At 33.2% G+C, this 25,331-nt stretch overlaps 1 protein-coding gene across 2 annotated transcripts; it reads left to right on the top strand.

Annotated features, from left to right (window-relative positions):
* The first annotated feature begins 910 nt into the window (after window positions 1-910).
* LOC128175492 (uncharacterized) lies at window positions 911-22,001 on the top strand. 2 transcript variants are annotated; one of them, XM_052841129.1, is made up of 21 exons: window positions 911-984; window positions 1,528-1,618; window positions 4,314-4,456; window positions 4,572-4,686; window positions 5,177-5,290; window positions 5,893-5,982; window positions 6,320-6,865; window positions 7,168-7,425; window positions 7,514-7,625; window positions 8,501-9,641; window positions 9,757-10,918; window positions 11,239-12,620; window positions 12,714-13,389; window positions 13,478-13,594; window positions 13,673-13,992; window positions 14,345-14,452; window positions 16,063-16,216; window positions 16,371-16,548; window positions 17,436-20,239; window positions 20,394-20,915; window positions 21,021-22,001. In XM_052841129.1, the coding sequence occupies exons 2-21, from the start codon at window positions 1,549-1,551 to the stop codon at window positions 21,290-21,292; spliced, it is 10,284 nt and encodes a 3,427-aa protein (XP_052697089.1). In that variant the 5' UTR covers window positions 911-984; window positions 1,528-1,548; the 3' UTR covers window positions 21,293-22,001. The 2 variants fall into 2 exon arrangements, with proteins under 2 accessions (XP_052697089.1, XP_052697088.1); XM_052841128.1 differs by lacking the exon at window positions 911-984 and adding an exon at window positions 1,285-1,405.
* Window positions 22,002-25,331: the final 3,330 nt, after the last annotated feature.

The following is a 25,331-nucleotide window of genomic DNA, read 5'->3' as shown; positions in this document are numbered from 1 at the left end:
ACCCTTGTTTTTGCGATCATGTTATCTCATACATTAATTATAATATCCTAAGAAATTAAAATCCGACTTGCGTGGAGTAACATACCCTCCACACTTCTGTAAAATGCAATCAATACCGTTCCTAAACTGAAAAGCACTACCTTTATAACTGTAAAACAAACATTTTATTATGCGCTAAGAGCATCTGAATTGCTTGTATCAGCACAATTTGAACTCTAATTATAATAACTATTCCAAAACAGAATTTTTATTACTAGTACATTTTTAAAGGGATGATTTAGTTATGAAGATAATCCATGTTCCAAAGGACTTCCTGATAACTTACACGTAGAATAAAGTTCTGGTTCTATGAATTGAAATGAAATATGAGGTATCCTCGTTTCTATTCTATTAATTAACAGTAAGAAAACTAACATCTATTTCGTATCCTCGAATTCATAGCATGTTTGAATAATATAAGGTTTTAATTATGATCACAATAATGTATAGTTATCATTGAATAAGCATGAACTCCTTTTTTCAATATCATGGCACGTGATAAAAATAATCAAAAGATTTTTTCCTTGTCCTGAACATGTCCCTGCAACTTTTTTCGGATTCGGTAAACACTGTTCCAACAAAAACCAATATTACTGTTATGTCTTTTTTTGAAGTTTTTACATGTTAATTAGCTGGTTAGTATGTAGTTTGTATGTTTTAATGAATATCGTCAAATCAATTAGTTTCCTTTGTATTAGAACTATATATGAAAGTCTTTTGATACTTGGTTTCGTCCCCCGAATGATTGGGGTTATTCAATCTGCATGCTATGCATCAATTGTAAAGAAAGCAGACTTTTGAAATATTAGCGAACAAAACGTACACATGTTTATTTGTAATTTGTCTGATCAGTTCGACCTTTATTTAAAGCGATGTCAAATTCGTAATACAACTATACCCGTCTCGTCGTCAGGGGTGAAATTTAACACGAGGCGAAATAACGAGGTACCTTTTAATGTCTGTTGTTTTGTTAGCAAATTTTGTACGTATTTTTCTTCATTGAAATTTGGCATAACTGAAGGGTAAAACTACTGCATTGTCTATTCTTATACATATACTAAGCACAGCCATCGTTTAAAAGCGTGCATAAAATTTGATATAAAATCGGACCAAGCAGCTGTAACATTGAAAAGAAGTAAAATCAATAGCGTTGAGACCAGTCTTTTGATTCTGAGAACTGTATCAACTTTTCGTTTCGACGAAACCGAAAGTACTTGTACTTGTTAAACATTAGATGAAATCGCGTTCACTGCGCATTTTGGTGGCATGCATAATCTTGTTTTTTTTTTTAAACGCAACTGTTTTTTTTTTAAACGCAACTGTTTGCAATTTGATTTATGATAATGACTGAATGTTTTATGACAGGGTATTGAAATTCAATTTGAAATTTAAACGAGAAGAGCTTTTTGTACATGTATCATTTTATTTGACATACTGTAGTAGGATAAAAGTCGGGCTACGTAATGAATATTCTTGAATATATTGAAGAATGAAGCAGATTTGAAAACAATGATTTTGAAAGGATTCCTAATTTTTCTTTACCCGCTGATGTATTTGACCACCTACTCGTGTGTTGAAGGTAAGAATTTTTATTTAAATAGATTTGCCTTTCTAACTTTAGGGGAAATAATGCATTTTTTAAAAGTACATTGAAAACCACGCAGTTATAAAATAAATCTGCATTGATATTCATGTAATTGGTGAATTTTATCCACAATGTGATTTGGTGAATGAGCAACTCGAAAGAAATATCATTGCTATTACACACCTGCACAGAATGCAAGAAGTAGCTACTCTTCTGCTGTATAAAAACGATGATTTATTCCTATTTATTAAAAGTAGTGTAGATATAACGGTTTAATAGCCGTAAACATTATGTTACCAGAAAGCTGGTGTAAAGCAGAATAATGACCCCCGTAGAATATTGACCGTTAATGTTAAATTATACCTACTAGATGAATCAATGTAGTTGAAAAAAAGATTTAATCATATGATTTGCTGAAAATATCACCAGAATGGAAGTAAGAACTGGGATGCCGAAATCGAAGTTATTATGTTCAACACCTCAACAACAATATAATTAACATTAAGTTAGGATAAATAGTTCATTTGTTTTGGTCAAGCAGAACGTTGGCTAGGCACATGACTCAGAAGACAATAGCCACGGAGCTAATGTCACATAAATACATAGAAATCATGCCGAATATGAAGTATTGATCGTTTATAACGCTAATAGAATTATTAAGGATATACCAGCTGGACAGACCTAATCTGAAATAGTTTTCTTTTTGTGCACATAAACATATATAAGCCCATGTTAATAGATGCTGGGTGTTTCAAGAACAGTCAGTCTTTCGTGTAGTCAAAGAGATCGGGAATTGAATTCGTAGAGAGTTTGAAAGTTGTTTTGTAAAATGTATACGATCACGCTTTAATAAATTATTGTTCCACACCAAACCGGACATTTCTGGAATGGACAAGAATTAGAATCGATCCTTAATTCTTACAATTGTTTCCATGATGCAAAGTATTATTTTGAGGACATCAAGAGTTGAAATATATAATTTATATCGTTTCTTCTTCAAGCATTTGGGATTTTTTAAAAAGGTCTAGAAAATTCAGGGCATTCAGATAGTATTTACTTTCGTTGTTAGGTATTTCATTGTTCCTGTATTTGGATTGATCAAGATTAAATAACTTTCTATTTGCCAAAAAGGTGAAGTTCACAGTTTGACTAGAAAAGAATATCGATTATAAGCAATTATTTGTTGCATGTATTTTCGATTTGATAAAGATCCTTTTTAGCTTCAGAAGGATGCATGCACAATGATTTAAATTTCTAGGGCGTAAGGGTTGAATTTCTCGGTCTAATTGTGTGTAATTGTATTGATAAGTATCAAGGGTAGGTTTAAACCGACGTTACCTCGATTTTTCCTGAGTTCTGAATTCAATCATTTCAAAAGGAATTTCAGGTCACATTCATCCATATGTCAATTACATATTCAGAGAATAATATATCTGATATCTTCAACAAGACTCCTTTGTCCATTAAAAAAATGGTACCCTCCCAAGACTTTTAATTAGATAAATTACTTTAAACTAAACTTATGCAGCCCTACAGATACTCTTTTGAGGAGCTCTTTATGTACAGCATAAAGGAACTAAAAATCAATTCAATTCAAAACTAAATATTGTCACATTGTATAATTTTAATACCGAGAAATGTCGCAAAAATTGATCAATATAAAAACATATTTCTATACTTAATACCATGTCATGTTCTTTTTATGCGCACTTTAATACAAACCATAACAACAATATCATGGCTTCGTAAACGTCCAGTTTAATTGTCTACGGTCTCCCCCCCCCCCCCCCCCGATTACGACCAAGAGCACACGGCGGGTGTGACCGGTCAGCAGAGGATGCTCACTTCTCCTGGGCACCTGATCCTACCTTTATCTTTTTGAGGTCCGTGTTGCTCTGCTTTGAATTTGTTTTTCGTTTTATGGATTTTTGAGATGGTTGAGGGTTGGTACTGTCATTTTGTCGTAATCGTGCAGTTTAGTATTCGTTCAAAAATTATAACGTTCGAGTGGATTTTTATGGACGGAATAGGTTGCAGTTTCAATTTTTTTCCCTTAGATGTAGCTGTCAAACTGAAAATGATTGAATATAAGGAACAGAAAAAAATTGTATCGTTTCTTCGTTTCTAATGTAAAATCATATATGCAAACTTTTTACCGGATTTTGATACATGTATATCCATGAAGCTAAAAATAGGTAATCGTCGTTTTTTTTTATTAAAAAACTGCATTTTTGAAACCAAATTGACTGAGTGATAGCCTTTCAAATTTCCAGAGTGTTACTCTTTGATTTTTTTGTTTCAAAGATGTACAAAGATAGAATATATATTTAATGTTTAAATTGTCAGAACAATATGCTGAAAGCCACCCAGTCTATCATGTCGAGATTAGTGAATGAGCTATTCAAAAGGCGAACCTTTTAAATACTGCAAATGTTTTACTTGTTTAAGTTAAAATCTTTTGTTACATGTTTGTTGTAAAAAGTTTTTGTGTTTTATATATTTAACAAAACGAAAAGAGATTTGATCAAAGTACTGAAAGTACAGAAAAGCGGTTTGCAAGCTTGTTTTCATGCTGTTGGGAATATATTTCACTTTGGGGCACTATTGAAATACATTTCATGTTTCACCATGAAGCTTGATGCTTTAACTGGAAGTTGTGGTTAACCAGAAACAATAACATTTATTGCAGATATAAATAAACCATTTTTATCGAAAGAAAAAGCAACATCATACCTACGCTCAAGACGGGTAAAACGCGATATAAATGAAGAATGCAGTGAAACAGAAGGCTGTTGGCACGAAGAAATTAGAGAAATCGGAGTCAGTGATGTGGTAAATATAATTACAAATATAAATTACAATAAAGAGGAGTTGAAGTGTAACTGTTAAACCTATGATAAAGATATTACCGGAACATGAATTTAGTCGAACCATTCCAATGTTGTAGTGTACGTGGATGAAAAACAGGTTGTGTAGCCAGCTCAACTGTGCAGCTGGATATGCTTGCATCACCACAGTTGCGAACTGTGATAATTTAGACTATTACAAAGTAGAATGTCAGGGTAAGGCTTTATACTTAACATTACTTTATCATATCCTCACAAATCTACATCAGCAATGCAGGCACGTTGTGTCATCCTAACATCTTTACAAGCAAACAATAAATAAATGAAAACAATTGGGAACACCAATGTGGGGGCGGGGGAAGAGAAAGGAGTTGATATGAATCATTTTTGTGATTCAGAAGGTTAAACTTTTTATCTGTAAATCTTAGTTGTCATTTACCAAAAAAAAAATGAAGGGACAGTCCCTCTGGCTCAACTGTTTCTACGTGCCTGCAATGAAGACGATAATTCTAAAGAGAAACTATGTTTTAAATGAGTTTAACATCAGTCTTTGAGTTATAAAAAATTTGAGTTTTAGTGATCAAATTTACATGCTATGATTGTTTTAATATGTAAGAGTCGTATTTTTCAACTCTCTGCTAAATTCAACATTGACCAAACAAATTCAGATAAATTTTCTCCCTTGCCTGTGATAACATTTTTACAGATATCGATGAGTGTGCCAGCAATCCTTGTCAAAATGGGGGAACATGTTCAAATAATATCAACAGCTTTTATTGTTCCTGTCCCGAACACGTACATGGGACTATGTGTGAATACGGTAAAATTTTCATTAAATTTTTTTTTATAGTAGTGCAATCTCTTTTGAACATGTGATATCCTTGTCATTGTTATCGTTGCTTATAAATTGTTGATCTTTATGAGTTAATTTCTCAAAGAAAAAATATACGTTCACGTTATATTTAAGGTTCCCCCTATACATAATGAAGCATGTTCTGCAGAGCGAGTGCTCGAGATCAATTGCAAAAAATTTGTTGCGAGTATAGGGAATATTGATGAGCGCTCGCGAGCATCCGCTCTATCGAACACGCCTCTGTTCCAATGCGTTTGTTAATAAAAAAAACAACAACAAAGAGATAAATTGAACTTTATTTTTACGGAAAAATAAATCATTAATAACATTAACATTGATATACAGATCTATGCATTTCTTAATCATGGCGTTTTCATTTTTTTCCACGCGGCATCTACAGATAACCAACTTGCACTTTTATAATCTGATCTAGACATCATGTAAAAAGGACACCAAACCTTTAAAATGATATCAAAGAATGTTTGATAAGCGCACCCCCCCCCCCCACATCAATGTTGTACGATAATGGTTGTTTTACAGTGTTATGGATTTTTTTTATTTCTATACAGAGTATACAAAGCTTTCTCTTAACCCGCTTACGTCAACCTGTACATGTAATGGAGGAAATTGTGGTATTGGCTCAATAACTGGACAGCAAAGTAAGTACAGCATGGACGAAAAATGAAGTCACACATTGCTACTAAAGGAAAGTTAGTCAATAAATAACTGTACCATTTGATACTATGATTTGCCATGACATATAGAATTGATTTTCTTCTATAGGCTGTAAGAAAATATTTCATATATACTATTGTAATACATGTATAAGACTGTTCACTGTTTTGTTAATGTCTTAGAAAAACCTGTGCCTTTTAAACAGTTGCATTTTTTATAAGTTTAAAAAATATATCAACATTTATCAATGTAACATTAAATGTATTTCTTACGTCCTAAACAATTAAAACCTTATAATTATAATTTCACATATCTTTACAGTTTGTACAAAAGTTGACATCCTTTTCTTGATTGATGACTCTAGCAGTATATCTAGTTCAGGATTCGCTTATGCTAAAAGTGTTGCAGCAAAATTAGTAGACTGTCTTACGATAGGATCCGAAGACGTGAGAGTTGGAATGATGACCTTTGGATCATCTGTTTCGACAAAACTTGTTTTCAGTCAGTTTACGGATAAAAACCAGATAAAGTCTACAATCGTTGGATCACCATATCGAGGTGAAATAAGAACATACACAAATATACCTCTACAGAATGCTTTACCTTCGATGACGTCAAACTCACCAGACACACTTGATATTGTGATCGTTTTAACTGATGGAAAATCCAATAGCAATGTCATGTATGCATCGCAAGCACTTCATTCGGCCGGTGTATATACGTTTGCAATGGGAATCGGAGCAGTTATAGACTCGAACAATCTACAGACGATTGCAAGAAACCCAAATACTGACTACCATGTAGCAACAAACGATTACACTGATCTTCACAGAAAGGTTTCAAAACTAATCAACGGTCTTTGTACTGGTAATTATTATCTTTTTCAAGATATAGACCCTAATATACCCAAAACCCATTTTGGAATTTACACTAAATCAGATGAAAAAGAACATGAACAAAATATCAGAAGTAATAATTTGGTCGTTTTTAGCCCCATATTTGAAAGTAATATGATGAAATTTAAAGGATGAAATGTAATTATTTCAAAAAGAGGCTTAAAAATAAAAACCATCATAAAAACGGTTTTTTGGCAATCAGTCTTTACACAAAGTGAAATGAAATTATACTTTTTAACTTCTGTTCTTTTTCTTATAATCAAACTGTCGCAGGCTACACCCTGCCGGAAATACTCACTTGCGAAATGGAAATCCAAGACAGTTTTGGTGAAAAACTTCATTCTCCAACCATTGGTTCATCGCACTGCCATAACCAACAGCATTTTTACGGAAAATTTCAGCCCGAATTTATATTTACCGACGTAATGATAGACGGTGAAAATAAAGGATTTCGACCAACGCTACCCCATTCAGATTTTCACTTTGGTGTCGCTACCGCTCATGTAGACTTGCTTAAAAAGATTAAATCAGGTACATCCAATCGCTAGCAAATGGTAATGCAATAATAATTTTGTAATTTATCTAAACCATCTTCACTGAAAGATCTTTTGTTTCACAGGTGCCGACATAGCTATAAGCAGATATGTTCTAAAAAGTTCAAGTGATTATCAACGCCTTGTCTCCAGATTGGTCAACCTAACAAATTCTGTCAAGTTTTCTGATAGTGAAAGGTAGTGTATGTCAACTAAGACTATATTTTCCAATACATAAGACCCACGAATACACCCCACAATACTCCATTATATGAGAAATGATAGGCAATTTAGAAATGTTTTCCTAATTTTTAAGACACTGAGGAATAAAAATATTTTTATGATGAAATAATATATTTTCAAACGAATATAACTGGAAACAAACCATCAAACCCTACATTAATTTCCGTTTGGTTTAATCAGTTACATGTAGTTTTGTACAACATAAATAATTTGTTTACATGTACTATGAAATATTTAGTTAACATTTTTGATAGACAGTTGGTGATTTGAAATTTTTCACGCACCTTTTCAAACTACAAATACATCTAAGACAAATGTTTGCTTGTCCAAATAGTAATACAGATACTAATGATAAATTTCAAGTCCGTAAATTAATTAATGTATTTTTTGGTTGTTTTAAAATCACAAACGATTCGGGAAAGTAACCATCAAATTAGAGATATTTGGTAAAATTTGTGAAAGGTAAAAAGGTAAAAAATCACAGACATAATCGAGTTTTTTTTTTTTTAACATTAAAAGTATATGTGCTAAATGTTCATCTTTAGCTTAAAATGGATATATTTTTAGTAAGCTTGACTAAATAGTAGGCTATTTTTACACATAATTTGAGCCATTATCGTAAATGATGCCACACAAAGTAAATCGCAACTAAATATTTTTATTTTATAAATATAGTTAAAAGAAAAGTTTTTTAAAATATAGAAAATTGCATTTGGGTATCTATATTTATCATTATAATGTCACTTTTTAGTGCAATATACTTATTTTATTAATATATTGCTTAACATTTTAAAAAACTCTTTTGTCAAAGCTAATATACGTTGAAATAGGTTGTGTTTGAAGCTTGATGCCAAAGTTGGTGGACAAATAACGTTTGAGTCAAAGTCTTATCCCTATGGAAGAACATCAGCCCAGAGGACCCTTTGTTACTTCTATGACGACCAAGCTCCACGTCATTGTTCAGACTTGAGGACATGCACCTATTCTCCACTTCAACTTTCTGCTGATATAATCAATACTTCAACTTTATCAGTGTCATTTATTGGTTGGTCAGATGTAGATATTGATGGAACATCTTCAATATTCGCTTCAGGAATAAGTCATTTGGAAATAACTCTTCATGAAATGGAATATAGCAATGGTATCCTTAAAATGAAACATGCCTCGAAAATCCCTACGACTGTTTGCCACAATTGTAGTAATTTTGTTATAAATATTACACAAACAGATGACCCTATTCTCTATGGCGTTGTAGTAGAAGTAGTGGACGTCGCTCTTAACCCAAGACAGGCTCGAAGATTTGTTCTATATGATGCATCATCTCAAATGAAAATACACAAACATTATGACTTGCGTGTAACATCAGCATCTGCAAAAACAAATTTTCTCTGGCAAACTGAGCACGGCAGCTTATGCTATAACTGGACCAACAGATATTATAATGATAAATTTGTGCATTACGATCCTCTCAGTCCCATTGATGCTGGCGTACACAACCATTTTACTGGGGTGTATGAACAGACAACAGGAAAATTCCCAGTGACGGGAACAGCAAATATTCACGGCATTACCAGCTTTCGTTATACGATACAAAAAGATCTGGTAGATATGATTAGTGACCAGTTAACACCAAATTTTCCAGAGGAAAATATTTGTGTCCCAGTTTCTGGTGTAAATGATGGGAACACGATCACTTTTAGAATTAGCGCCAATGACATTATTGGTCATGAAATTAAGGAAAGTGTTGTTCATCACATTGATTCCTCCCCACCAGAAATAAGCAATGCGTGGTTAATACGTGACGGTACAAGAGAAATATTTGTTCATAATATGAAAGACCTATCTGCTATGACATTACAATTCAAGGCATTTGATGTTCACAGTGGGTTAGTCAGTGTGCATTGGTCCATACGAAATGAAGACGACAATACTGTATTTGGAAATGGGGCTCTTGGCGTATATTCCATTGCAGTAAGTATTTACAACCAATTTTCTTTTTATAGTGATTTCTTTTACTGTAAGTAATTATTTGAAAAAAGATACATCACGTTTTATCCGTAATAATTCAATTCCCATTTTTTCATAGAATTGTGCCATCAGTAAACACTGCTATTGTCCCTCAATAGGGGAGTGCCAATTAATGAATTACACTCTTGTCATGAATTCCCTGGTTGTAAATGACACGCATATTGGAGAACATCATAGAAAATACATGATCGAGTTAGAGGTAGTAAATCATGCTGCACTACGAACTACAGAAAGCGTTACCATTCTTGTTGACGAGTCAGCCCCAGAAACAGGTGTTGTTCGAGAAGGGAGTCAAGGTTCCTCTGATATCGATTATATTTCCGAACCAAACATTACAATTTCTTGGAGAGGATTTATAGACCATGAGAGTGGTATAAAATTTTATCGACTAGGACTTTCAAATTCTTGTCTGAGCTTAGAGGAGTTATGGCACCCCAATAGTTCAAACTTTGAGTACTATGACACAGAGGAATTGAGTATGCATGTGTTAATATCATCAGAGGAAAAAATGTATTCGTCAGTAATTGCTTTCAATAACGCTATGGAACCCTCCAAAGTAGGATGTAGCGATGGTATACTTGTGGACAGGACTCCACCAATTATTTCAAATGTTTCGATTAAAAATCTAAGAATAAACCCATCCATTGGTTGTGCAGACGGTTCATTTTGGTATGTGAACGAGGATTTAATAAAGACAAAAGTAGCATGCAATAGCACATGCAGTTCAAATGACCCACTGATAAATGTCTTACCAGAAAACCCAATGAAAAGTAAAACTACTAAAGACGTATGTTTGTTGCCTGCCTTCACAAATGAGTATCTTTATATTGGAAACGATTTGTTGGATATTTCATGGAATATAAGTGATATTGAAAGTCAAATTCAAGAAGTTTTTATTGGAATTGGTTCTTCACAATTTTCTATTTTATCACCTGATATTTCCGGATATTCCAAAACTCACCACAATACGTTCTATCGTCTTCGACATTCTGGATTAGGTGGAAATGGCATTGTATTTGTTTTCATCAAAGCCGTTAATAAAGCTAATAAAGAGACGGTTGTGGCGATTGGGCCAATTATTGTTGACGAAACTCCGCCGTTATGCCTCAATAAACCAACAACAGGTTTAACAAAGGACTTGATAATTGTATCTTGGTCTACTGACGACTTTGAAGATAATCAACAAATTGGAAACCTAAAGACAATCTACTACAGGCTTGGTAAATTTTACATACAACTTGTACCAGTCAAGTCCTTATTATGATATTTTATGATTTCTTCTTAGTCACCACCCGTTAACATTAAAACATGTACGTTTTTTAAGTAGTTTTTTCATAGCATTAAAATTTGAATATTTACGTTTTGTATTACATATTCCGAATAACCTTTATCAATTATCAAAATCCACACAAAACGATATGATATTTAAAAATATGAAAAATTTATACTCTTTACCATAGATGGACTCAAAAAACTTTAATTGACTAATGCTAAAATTGTGAAAATTAAATGATTTTTTAAATGAAATACACTCTTTCAGTTTCCAAAGGTTCAATGGTGAGGACCGACTTTGCAAAATGGACAAACCATAGTTTATGCTCTAATGGACGCTATTGCGTCACGTTCCCCTTATCTGAGATCCAGCATATCGATATGGGAAGTGGGCGGGTTTATCAAGTTGAGTTTCACGCCTACAACGATGCAGGACATTTCTGCGAGATCCTCTCTCAGAATATTATTCTTCCTTCTCCTTTTCTTCCAACTCGAGGAATGGTATATGATGTTGATGTTGTTACAAGTGAGGAAGATGCTTATGTAGAGGATATTGATGCTTCTTTTACTTTGGATTCCTTCTGTGTATACTTGAAAGGCATACATCACTTGGAATCTCTTATTTATGAGCTAGGAGTTGGACTTAGTAAAGCATCTGATGATGTAATATCATTGCATCATGTAAATGGGTCATTCTTCAACAATGGTGCATATTTTTGTGAAAACACTTCAAAGTTAAAACCATATCAGAAATATTTTGTCTTATTGAAAGCGTCTAGTTCCGGAGGAAGTATTACTTTATCAAGTGATGGCTTTGTAAAAATAAACAAAAAAGATTTCGATAATTTCCTCAAAATTAATGATGGTCCAGGGTGTACATCAACAAATCTGGTCTTGCAAGAAAATCTTGTTCTAAGTGGCACACATTTTATCCTAAATACATCATTGCCCCTCGTTGTTGGATCTGTCTATACGGCATTTGTAAATGCATCAGCTGATATAATTTCAATAAAAGGAGAAGAGGCTTCCATCATTTCAAAATCGTACAACTCATTCACATTTATGCCACTTAGTCATTTGCCAGTGTTTACTATTTCTGTCAGTTTGACAGACTTAAAATCTAACGTTGTTGACTTATTCAGATGTGAGGAAGACGTGGATATACAAGATCAGTTTACAGATATTGGTGCCAATCTGTTTATAAATTCAACTTTGGACCATCATATAAGCCATTACGAACTATCGTTAATGTCATGTGGAAGTTCAATAAACGGAGTATGCAATTCAGTTATTTCAAAACGCGTTGGAAAACAAAAACATTACATGTTCACGGAAGTGCATAATATTCTTACAGAGGGATATTACAAAATTTTGCTTCGTGTATGCTTCCGGAGCAAATGTATTCCTGGTGGATATTCAGACGGGTTTTATTTTGAAACGAATGACCCAGAGTTTGGAAGCTTTTCAGCTGAGCTCGATTCAAAAAGCGAAGAATGTGTTGATATTCAATTGCACTTCCAAGAGTTTCGTTGTTCATATCCTTTGGATACCTTTACAAAGTTTTATAGATGGGCGATATTCACCGATGGCGACACAGATGGATCGAAACAATTAACTGACTACAAGATACATGTCAACAACACAGGAGAAGTATTAAATGTTAATTATATTGATACTTAATTATTTTTTCCACTTTTATCAATATTTAGAAATATTTTCTATTGATTTTCTTTGCAATTTTAGATAAGAACATGTATAAGCATGCCGGGTCATCCACATCGAGCCTTGCGTGCCTGTTTGGAAGGTTACTGTAGGTCAGGAAAAGTATCTAAGACGTGTACTTTTATCAACGTTATACAGAATCCGAACTATTATAACAAAGGGGTTGTTTATGACCTGGATGCCCGGTCGGAATTTTTTTCTGCCTTGGATACGTATAAATATACCAGAAATATCGGATACAAGCTAAAAGAATTGCACACCAACGAAATAAATTATAGAGCACAGTTCTTCCGACCAGGTGCCTTTATTATCGGTGTAGGGAAAACGATAAATGTTTGGTGTATCTCCAAATCTGCCCGTGTTCCTATGCGATGTGAGGAGGACGACTCGTGTTTAGAATTAAAGAGAGAAACAGGTGGCCTAGTGAAATTTTCGTCCAAATTACCCATGGAATATAATACTATGTATTACATTTGTGTCAACATTACATCTAATGTAAGTAGCAGTCAGTGCAGCAATGGCTTCATAATTGATCGGGATCCACCCTCAAAGGGAGAAGTATATATTAAAACAAAAAAGAACGGATACATAACAGATGATTCTCGACTTGATATACACTGGCATGGGTTTACCGACGATAACAAATTCAGAAATCTGGGATATCCATCAAGCATTCAGTTCTACGAAATTGCAATTGGTAAATATTTTGTTTTTGGTAAGCAAAAGTGATATCAAAGGGTGTGTTTATTCAACTTAAATGTTAATGTGTTTTTAATTTCTTAAAGGTACAAAGAAGGAAACTGGTGACGTATTACCATTTCAGAACGTTGGATTGTTATCGGCAATATCAATTTCAAACACATCTTTGGTTGGAGGGACCTCTTATTACTTTTCCGTTAAAGGTAAGTTTACGATAAATTAACTAGATCTGTAATGTAAACACTAGCCAAACAACTTTTTAATGACTTCTCCAATTTCAGCTCACGACCATGCTGGCAATTACATGACTGGGTCGTCAAAACCATATATTTTTGATAAAACGCCACCGACCCTTGGAGATGTTTACGTTGGTTATTACCTTAATCATAAATCCTATGTAAAACCAAGTAGACTTTTAGTTCAATGCATTGGTTTTCTTGATCATGAAAGTGGCATTGAAAAGTTTGAGATCGGAGTAGGAAGCACAAAAGAGTCGGCTGACGTATTTCCGTTGTTCGACCATAACTACACGAATACACCAATTGAAGTACCAGCACATAATATTTTATTTGACGGTCATGTATATTACATCATAGTTGTGGTAAGAATTCATTTTTTTCCCAGTCGTTTCAAAAGCAGCATAGTTTTTTAAATTAAATTAATTTTATACAATGATATAGATATCGCTAAACATTAAAGTATTTTTTAAAAAAAATTCTTACTTTACGCGAGTACTTAATTCCGCGATTCTACCGTTTTTCATCAAATCGCATGAACATATAATCGCGAATGCCGATTTTTTATCATAATTTCCTGTAGTTTACATATATAAAAAAAAAAGCGAGATATTAAAATTCGTGGATGTGGTTTTTGCGATTTTACGCGGATATTATTCCTCGCGTTTAATTAGGAATTTACAGTAATCATTGAATCCATGCTACGCTTTTTTGCAGGTGTGGAATTATGCTGGTTTATCTACGTCTGGGTTTTCTAACCCATTTATTTTCGATAGTTCACCACCAGAAAAAGGCGTCGTAAGAGAGGGGCATGCTCACAATCAGGTAATTTCATTTCAAACAAATTGTTTATAAATCACATATCAGGATATATTTTTTAAGCTTGATCGTAAGAAATTAAGAGCTAATAGTTTTTATCAGATTTAACGCTAATTTCTTAAAATTTTGATAATCAGTCGAAAAACTTGTGCATTTCCTCGCAGCAGAACGGTCTACAAAATAGTCTGTATGTAATGAATGGCTTATAGCGTCGGAAACCAAATAATATGCTACAGCTATATGAGGCTTGAAAGTGTAACTATACAGACATACAGATAGCTTTACATACAAACAAACAGATCTGCTTGGTGTTTAAGTAACAATAATAGCAGTACCTTTTGACAATTTTTATTTCTGATGCTTCAAAAATGTTCCACGTCATTTCAGTATTTCTACCATATAAAATAATTATGCCAACATATAAACACAGAAGCGCATTTCAAAGCTTAATTTGAAGACTTCATGCATATGGTTAAAATTTGAGTAATCATACTAATGGACTGTTAATAACATACAAGAAAAATTACATATTTTTTCTTATGCCAACGTTTCAATATTTTATGAATGGCCCTTGTATGACCACTGATTATCAAAAGATTTTTAAATACGATACCCGCAAAGTTATTTTACAATCCTATTCAAAAGTGTAATAATAGTGTTTATTTGAGCATGAACATCTTTCATCGTGCATTAATCCTATCGGTTTTCCGTTTATCCCAACGTGTCAATCGTATCATGCCTTATTAAGAGCTATCTCTATCCAGCATTCTATCAATTTAAAAAAAATTATGTTATACGTATTCCATTTCCTAAGACCAAATACATTTAAAAAAACAAAATTAATCAAATCTGTAAGCAATAAACGATTATTAAATGTACAATCGAAATTCTTAGGAACAAAGTAACAGATTGAATTGTCTGTATGAAATATCAATAAATAATGCTTGCCTTTTGTTTATCAATCCTATCGTATCGTGCGTGTATTCTGTAAATCCTATCCTATCGTTTAGAACCATTATAACAGGAGCTTGGACTTTGGGTAGTTGTGTCAAACAGCAATGTGACGTATGCCTGTCTATTTCATTGCTGCCCACTCATTGAAATCAACACGATTTGTCTTGCTTTTGAGCTAAGACTACGCAATCGGTGCATATTTCACTTGAACCCAGCGTAATTTTTAACATGTTTTGACGCAAGAAATGGTAGCTACGTCCTACGGAAAGTCCAAGGCCTTGTTAAAAAGGTTCTATTTTGTACAAAATAACGATGCGGGTATTGTATAATTTGGCAGGAAAAAAAATAAAATTGTTACGAAGCTTTATCAAAACAAATCAAACAGAATTTTGTTTACTGGATGATATCATAAAATTATTATGATGAATTCATAAAACTTTTATTTAAACATATAATGACAATTTATCAAACCTGCTAGTACTTTTACATATGATTAAGTATTCACTGAAGGTATCTTATCTAAAGACAAATTATTATGTTTTAAAACAAAGATTTATGAAGAACTTTTATGTATACATTTACTACTGAAAGATAACAAATTATTTGATACATAACTGGAAAATTAGTCTCCTTATATTCATTTTTTGAATTTCATGAAACAGAGAGACGAAGATTACACAACCGATTCAACAGTACATATTCATTGGACGGAATTTGTAGACAAGCATTCACCAATAGACTACTACAGAATCGGTCTTGGCTCCGGAGTTGGTCTATTAGATATACATAATTTTATCTATATCGGTAAAAAACAAGGTAAACAAATAGATGAAAAACTGTCAAAATGACAAATGGTCCTTTATATAATAGAATAGCAATGTTGAATCACCATTTTATATTCCTTTTTGCATCTTTGTGTCCTTTTTGTTTAACTAAAAATGTTTACATCAGTTCAAATCGCGATTTTTAGAGTGGACATGGACATTGTCTTTTATCCCGGGAAAACGATATTTCTCGACAGTGGAAGGTTGTAACATGGCTGGATTGTGTAGCCAGACTTCTTCCAATGGAATTGTTATTGACTCTTCTCCCCCTGTTCCGGGCTTCGTTTCTATTGGAGCCGAAAATGTCAAATACATCCCACAAAGGTGAGATTCGATTTTAGAAATGGAGAAAACAAAAGAAAACAATGAAAGATTGGTAGCTAGTTAAAAATAATTTATAAAGCGTACACTGCCCCAAGTTATGTTATATCGTATGACATAGGTAGAAATTAAATTTATTCCTTATTATTTAATTTTCTACTATTTAAATTAGACAATAAGGCCCATTAAATAGTTAAAATATGTAAATTTGTACAAAATTTAAACGTAACGTCAAGCGGATTAATACTTTTCACACGCGCGTCTCATTGTGACGTAGGCAAGTTATGTTATACGATATATATGAATTTGTTTAGCCAATCAAATGAGGCCTTACAATCAAAATTAAATTATTAAGTAATAACTAGTTAATTATCATACCACTAAAGTTTGTGTTAGGTATTGTCTTTGTTACTATGACGTTATACAATACATTACTTTGTGTGTAACGTGTTTGAATAAACTATTAGAAGTAACGGAAATCGTAAAGCTTGATAAAGCTGATATTTCATTTCATTAATTAGCTTCTGTAAAAAACAGCATCTGCAAACTTCTAGTATAGTTCTTTGTGAATCGCAATTTTTATAGAATAACCCATATTTCTAAATTAGATAATAACTCGAAATAATTTTTAGTTTGTTTAAAAAAAAATATTCTCTCATTAATTACCGTTATATTACAGTTTTTGAAAATTTTAAAAAACATACTGTTTTTTAAAAGTTCCTAAAACAATAATTTAAAATGAAACGCTTTATCGTTACTCACGCTTTTCATTTTGAATTTACATATCATTTATTTTTAATAAATTTCAAAACGTATTTCCCTCATAAACATATTTAAAAATTGTTTTTCAAAATAAATGTTTGAATATTCTATTGTCATAATTTACATAGATCATCCTTGTCTCTGGAATGGGGAAATTTTGCCGACATTCAATCTGGAATAGTGCATTATGAGATTTGTGTCGGAACTAGTAAACTTAATTGCAACATACTGCGGTGGAAAAATGTCCGACTAGAACAGACTGCTTTGTTGTTGAACTTAGCTTTACCAACTAACCAAGACTTATACGCCGTCGTAAAAGCCACGAATAGGGTTGGCCTTTCAACGCGACAAACTTCTCACAGTTTTAGAGTGGATGATACTCCACCTACAGTTACTAAATTACCGAGATTCATCAGCAGTGAAGATGCTTCATCAATATATGATTCATCTGTTGTACGAGTTGAGTGGGGATTTGATGATAAAGAAAGTCCGATTAAGATGACTCTGCTTTCCCTAAGGCTTCAAGACGGAGCTCATTCTGAAATCGATAACATAGTTGTAAACAGTAAGGACATGTTTGTAAAGTCCCTTAGTTCGAAGGAGTGGTTAAAGGACGGGGACAGTTATTATGTTGTTGTAACTTCCTGTAACATGGCCGGGTTGTGCGAGTCGATCAAAAGTGAAACTGTTGTGTTTGATGGAACACCGCCAATACATGGACATGTGCTTGAAGGAGGAATGTGGTCAAATGCAAACTCTACAATAATATTAAAGTGGAAAAGTTATGATGATCCCGAATCTGGAATCAGTTCGTATTTCATAACTATTGGGAAAACCCACAATGGCATGGAGATCAGTAGGGGTATAGTCAATGTAGTACACAATGGCGATGAAAATTCAATACAAACTGGTGTCTTCAACATTTCGGAGTTGATTAAATCTGGAGACAAAATTGTTTTTTCTATATGGGCAAGAAATAAGGCGAGTTTGAACGGAACAATAAGGAGACTAACTTTTATCGCAGTTTCCAATGATCAAAACAACACTGGTGGTAACCTTATAGTTGAAAGACATTCATGTAGTGTATCTTATTGTACGAATGAATGCACATGCACAATACTTGGTGGAAAATGCAATCATATTCAAAATACACACGAATGCATAAAATCAAACAATTCACAGATGTCGGTCAACTCTAAAATAGCATTACGTATCTTTGGATCACCTTCTGATGACTGGACATCTTCAACTCGCTGTTTGGATGTTGAATGGCATTCGCAAAATATAACTGTATTAAGGTACGAATGGAGCATTGGTTTAAATCATATGCCTTATGGTTATGGAATATTTGATACCACAATCGAGCAAATTTGGCATGATATCAGCTTACAAACTCGCGTTGTCCACTGCTTACCAAAAAAGAGACAACTTCTAAACGGAAGACAGTATGTTGCATACCTAAGGACTTGGGTTACGGAAAATGAATATATTTTAACACAATCAAAACCAATTATAATCGACACAACACGGCCAAGCATTCGTAGGGGAAGGTTTATAATTGATTCAGACGCAGAGTGTATACGTGACAAGGAATTTACAAACAATAAAGCCTTAAAAACATGTTGGAAAGGCGTTTTTGCTGATGAACAGTCAGGAATAAAAGAATTCAGAATGATGATTGGTGTGTCTCCCGGAGGACATGAAATCTCTGGAATTCAAAGTGTAGGATTGGCAACAAATTTTTCCTGGAATTTTCCTGATCTAGAGCCAGGAGTAAGATATTATTCTTCGGTTGAAGCTGTTAATTTCGTTGGTCAGTCCACTACACTTACTTCAGACGGTATCACCATTGACTCTACCCCTCCGGACGCTGGAATTGTGTTTACAACTAAATTTTATCATAATGAAAGGTGGCTTAAGGAAATGTCAACGATAAGTGCCTCCTGGGAAGGGTTTACCGATTTCGAATCATCTATAGATCATTACATTCTTTCAGTTATAGACGCTGACCAAAATGTTATTGTACAAGACCTCAATGTTGGGTTTTTAAACAAATACACTATAACGGATCGTTTACTCGTTCATGGGATGAGCTACTTCATAAATGTGAGAGCAGTTGATATGGCAGGACACAGCAGTAATATTTCTAGGTCTGAAGCCATCACTGTTGATAAGACCATGCCGGAAGGATTATTATGCAAAACGTTTTTGGAACACTCAAACGTAACGACAAAAATTTTAACAAATCAAAAACAAGTGATAAAAGATGTTTTTCGATTGAATCACTCTACACTGTATAAAGTTGTAATTGATGGAGAATTAGATATAGATATACACGATATGGTAATAGATATTGACGGAAATCTATATGAGGTGGCTTTAAACGAACAATCCTCTGAAATATCATTTATGTCGAAAACATCAACATCAGACATAGGTGTCTACGTTAATTCTCCACAAAACCAGAGCTTATCATTAAGAATTACTATGTTGGAATGTAAAGTTTCAGAGATTGGTGATATTGAAGCATTAGTTGTTCGACAAATTTCTCCAAACTTTTTGACGATTGCCGCAAATGTTATGGATAAAGAAAGTGAAATACGACATATAGAGATGTATTTTGGAACTCACTCAAGGGGACGACAGCTCAAAACAATAAAAGCAACCTCTCCATTTACAATTCACAAAGTGTTTATGCCAATTTCACACGGAACAACTTTGCATATATCCGCCATGGCCGAAAATAATGCAGGCTTTAAAAAGTATTTTTATTCCAATGCAATTGTATGGGATCACACACCACCAAATTTACATATTAAGAATGTTTCTGTCAGTTATGTTGACGAAAATGGCGATACCTTGACTTTGGTAACCGTTGACTGGAAATTAGATGAAAACGAAAGTGAAGTTGCATACTGCCAATGTGCCTTTGGTAAATAATAAATAAAAAGCAAATTTTATATGAAAGACAACTAATTTATCCTAACTTTTGAAACGAATGAACAATTTTAAAATGCACGATTAATTCTCATTATTTTTAAAATGTTTTAATATATTGTAATTCAATCTTTTTTTTTACCTTTTAGGGAATGAGGAAGCCTCACAAAATCTCCAAAGTTGGGAAATGTCTAGGGATTTATTTTCTTGTCAATCGAGGTTAAGTATTCCACATGGGTCAATCGTATTTCCTTCGGTGCAATGTTTTAACAGAGTTGGTTTGCAAACAGTAGTGAACAGGAATTTACCCGTGGTTGTCTCATTTGATTCTCCTCGACCACTTTCTAAAGATGTACATTTTGTTGTTAACAGTGTCAAAGTTCAAAACTCAGTGAACGTTCAACAGATTTCTACGACACTTTATTTCCACTGGCCTGTATTTAGTGACATTTCAGGAATATCAAAATATAGCGTCTGTATAAAGTCCGACAACTTAGTGGTTTGTGATTGGCAAAGCATAGGTAGACACAATTACTTCTCAGCCGACGAAATATTGCTCGACACGACCAGGAACTATACAGTGCTTGTATCAGGGACTAACGTTGGAGGGAGAACTAGTGACCCCATAAATGGTTCAATATCTGTTATAAACATTGTTCCTGTACAAACCGGTAAGTTTCAGTATCAATTACATGTAGTCCTTGAGATATTCATGAAGCAATTTAAGTACATGTTGTTACACTCCATTTTAAAGTTTTACATATATTTATTTTTAGGAAACTCTTGTTTAGCTAATGAAACAATCAATGGAAACGTTTTGGTAACCTGGACAGATGTATTCAGCTTGACCACTGAAATGGAACCTTATTACATTGTTTACCTTGGATCTGATGCTGGATTCTCAGATCTTCTTCAAAATTTTAAAACAAGTAACGCCGAGTATTTGTTATCGACTAAACCAAAACAAGTGTATGCCGTAATAACTGCGAAATATGCAACCGGTTCTGAATCAACTTACCGCGAGTTGATCAACATAAACAATTTCTAACTAAGAAAGCACCTAATGTATACTGTGTGGAGACTTTGTCATAAGGTACCAAAAAAGAAAATCCCCACTTACAACTTTTAACATTAATTTTTTTTTATTTCGACACATCTTATTAAATAAAGGTGAATAAAGTAATATAATGAATTTATCTTATAATGAAGAGATATATTTTCACAAACCAACAATTCTAAATAAAATGATTGCATTAATTCATTTTTTTTAAGTATGTTATAATTGCGAATTACAAAGTAACCATATGCTACATTTTATTGTAATAGCTTGCATTTTAAATCATGTAACCATTTCCAAGTGCATGTATAATTTCGATCTAATTATCTGAGCGTGAATGATTAATGAATTTATTTTTTTAACCACGAGACATGTTTTCTTAAAACAGCGATTTTCGTAAAATATTGCTTGAATTTTTTTAAAATTGCAAATTACATCGTTGAAAAGTTACATTCTCGAAAAGTATATTTTAGATATAAATAAAAAAAATTAGTGAAGCACATGGTAATCCCTCTTCCGTCCAATATATGGTAATACTTTTTTGAATATGCATTCAATTAATTTATTACCCAGTATTATTTTTTACATACCATAGGTACTTATATAAAATTTCATCTGGTACCCAGAATTTTTTGTGTGTGCATATTTTCTTTATAGACATAAATCCATTTATTACTCAGTATTATTTTGTAGTGTTTATCTCAAAGTCAGTAAAACAATGTTGTTATAGCCTTTGTTTAACCTTTAATTTAGCCTGTTTTATATGATTAAACATAGTTAAAAGCTATATTGTTGCTTCCGTTTTATTGTTCCTTACTTTGTCTTCTATATCATCAATCTTGCTAAATGTTTTATAAAAGCAATATTCATCCGATTTTAAAAATTATTTATCGCCTAGGTTCAATTCTCAATAAGTTATGCATATCCAACCTTCCACTGTCATACCGTTTTATTTGGAATCGCGATATTATGAAATAGTGCACTTTGATTAAAAGTAACAGCGGTCATAGAATTTGATATCAGTTCTAGTATGTAAAAATCAAAAATTTAAATAATGGTTCGGCCAGAATATGCAGTAGATGGGGGTCTTTTCCAACAATGGAATTAGATGTCACAAAATGTCACAAATCAACTAAATTATATATCCGTGAAATCTTTCACCTTCATCGTAATTAAGACACGTTAATTTTATCTATCGTCGGAAATACATGGCCAACATACTTATGGTTTTTAAATTTTACGAATATTTTAAAAATATATTACGCTATCGGTAAAATTGTTTTCCTCGGTACTTTGATAAAAATATGATGATCAAATAAATATGATTAGTGATGTTAGTGTTTTTACTTTACAGATAAAACTAGAGAAAAAGCCAACAATAATCGCCACTGATTATTCATAAACACGATTATAGATCATTGAAAAGGCAATTGTCACTGAATACATTTGAGCTATCTTTGTTGTTGATAAGGGTTATAATATATATATATATACAATTATAATAACAATGAGGTTGAGCATTTGTCCGTTTACGTGTACGCGTACGAGTGGAGCTAGAAGTAAGATTAAAAGTACACGTATCCAACGTTGCGTCCCGTTTAACAAACTGCGCGTGTAATCGTAAGTGTAGAGAAAAATGTCACAAAATATTTGATTTGATTAAAAATTGAATAAACTAGTTACAATTAGTGTTTTATAAGTTCAATTGTAAATAACAATGGCGCAGACTTTGATGTTGCTTGCATCGCTAGAAGGTGATGATGATTATTTACTTCTTTCATGCATGAATCATCAATTTATCATAAGTTAGAGATAGATGAACTCAGAAATGAGCAACTCCGTACTTTATTTATATTTATAAAAGAAGTTATATGTGCTTTGTGCGACGCTTTAAGAATACTGATCAAAATTGTTCGCAAGAACTGTATGCTCGGGAATAGAGGCGTTATGTATTCCTATATGTAGATTAACACCCATGAATGGATTGCAAGATCTTGTAAGTGCTTGGAAGTAGAACGGCTGGAATATCATATATTGTATAATTTAGCAAGTTTTGGACCTTATCAATTTAATGCACAAACACAGACTAGAATACTTGGTTGTCTCATACGAAGCCTATCTAATTAAAATTAGATCTTTGATCCGCTCCTAATAGATCGCTACACGCTACTTTGTGTAGCGATCGATTAGGAGCGGATTAAAGATCTAATTTTAATTAGATTGATACGAAACTGGACGAGATATTTGCAGCCGCCAACAACAGTGGAGCACCTCTTGTGAACCGCTGGAGTTTTATCGACGGAACTGTGAGGCCGACATGCAGACCATAATTCCATCAACAATTAGATTTCAAGGATCATAAAAGATTACATGGTCTTATATTCTAATGTATAACAACACCTGACGGAATGACAGCTCGTATGTTTGGTCCAACTGGGGGCCGCCGTCATGTTGCAGGTATGCTAAGGGAAAGCAGTGTTGAACAACAAATGCAACAGCATATCAAATGCGGGATCAAAAGAAAATGGTGATGTATACTCTATATATGTTAATCCCGCCATTTCTACACGAATATTTGGCCTAGAATAACTCACTTACATATTTAGCATCAATTCAAATCTAGTCTTGTGTTGTATTAATTCCGCATACCTTTAACTATCTTATATAACTGTCTGAATTAATGAAAGGCAATAGACCTTTTCAAGCAGAACAATTTGTGTTTTAAAGTAGATCCAGTGTTCTGTGATGACACACTTTTTTGAAAACTTTGAATTCTTTAAAAATTGTGTAAGATAGTTTTATTTATTTTATGTGAATATAATCACATGGATGTAATTAGAATTATTGGTAGGTTCAAGATATTTTCGCACTTAATTTTATACTTATTTTCCAAATTTTTATATATTTTATCTATGCAATGGGGAAATAACTCTTTTTCTGACTTTTCTCTCAGTTGCATGTCTAAATGCTATAGTTTTTCTTATTCCAACGATTAATTTTAAAATATTTTTGTAAGTTCAGTTTTCTGATAAAGTTGACATTAAAACTTAACAAGAAAAACAAATTTCTGCCTAGAAGATTTTCCTTTTAACAAAAAAAAATACATTTTTCTAATGCTAAAATATGCTTTCGTTTATGTTTATCTGGCATCTTAAAAAGTGTGATGACATGTATATTTTTTCCTAACAATTGATGACATTCAAGTCTATTAAGTCGAAATCAGTTCGGTTTTTCAACTTTCCTCAGAGAATTTTACGAGTATGGAGCTCCCTTAATCAAATAACTTGAGGAAAAAACCAAAATAAAAGAATACAGTGATTTGTTTTTATTTATTGTTTGTAGTTTTTTTCAATTTATCAGTAGACGCAATTTTGTCCTATTTTATATTTCCATCGTTTAGAGTCTGTCCTCCCGTTCGATGTCAAATTGTGCCTTCTGTAACTTTAGTTCTTCTTTTCTTAATACTTCTTCCATTCTCTTTGTTGCCAGAGAGAGAGAGAGAGAGAGAGAGAGAGAGAGAGAGAGAGAGAGAGAGAGAGAGAGAGAGAGAGAGAGAGAGAGAGAGAGAGAGACAGACAGACAGACAGACAGACAGACAGACAGACAGACAGACGGACGGACGGACGGACGGACGGACGGACGCCATCATCGTTTTTAATCCTTATTTGGTTTTTCCTGTCGATTCTCAAATTCGAATCTCATCTAATAATAAAACAAGGAATACCATTTTATATTAAAATCAAAAATAAAGGAGAGAATTAACTAAAATAAGAACAAACATAAAATAATTAGACAGATAATTGCAAAAAAGGGATGCAATCATCCCCTCGCCGCTCCCCGACTTTGCCTCCGCTATATTGTACATATACAATTAAATATGAGGTATCTTCGATTCAGCAGAGTAGATGCTTGTGATCGCTCAATAAATTTGTGTTATAAGGATGGAGGGGAATTATCAAGCGCTTCCACTGCTGAATATGCAGGTACATAAAAAGTTGTAATCTTATTAAAAACATTTAATTCAAGGAAT

Source organism: Crassostrea angulata, chromosome 3 (genome assembly GCF_025612915.1).
Source record: "Crassostrea angulata isolate pt1a10 chromosome 3, ASM2561291v2, whole genome shotgun sequence".
NCBI lineage: Eukaryota > Metazoa > Mollusca > Bivalvia > Ostreida > Ostreidae > Magallana > Magallana angulata.
The sequence above is the reverse complement of the archived record's forward strand: the minus strand, read 5'-3'. Positions and strand labels throughout refer to the sequence as shown.

Excerpts from the sequence above, each read along its gene's own strand:
- LOC128175492 (XM_052841128.1), top strand. Across the intron at positions 7,626-8,500 it reads AAGTTTTCTGATAGTGAAAG|GTTGTGTTTGAAGCTTGATG; the intron begins GTAGTGTATGTC and ends ACGTTGAAATAG. Across the intron at positions 20,916-21,020 it reads CATTGTTCCTGTACAAACCG|GAAACTCTTGTTTAGCTAAT; the intron begins GTAAGTTTCAGT and ends ATTTATTTTTAG.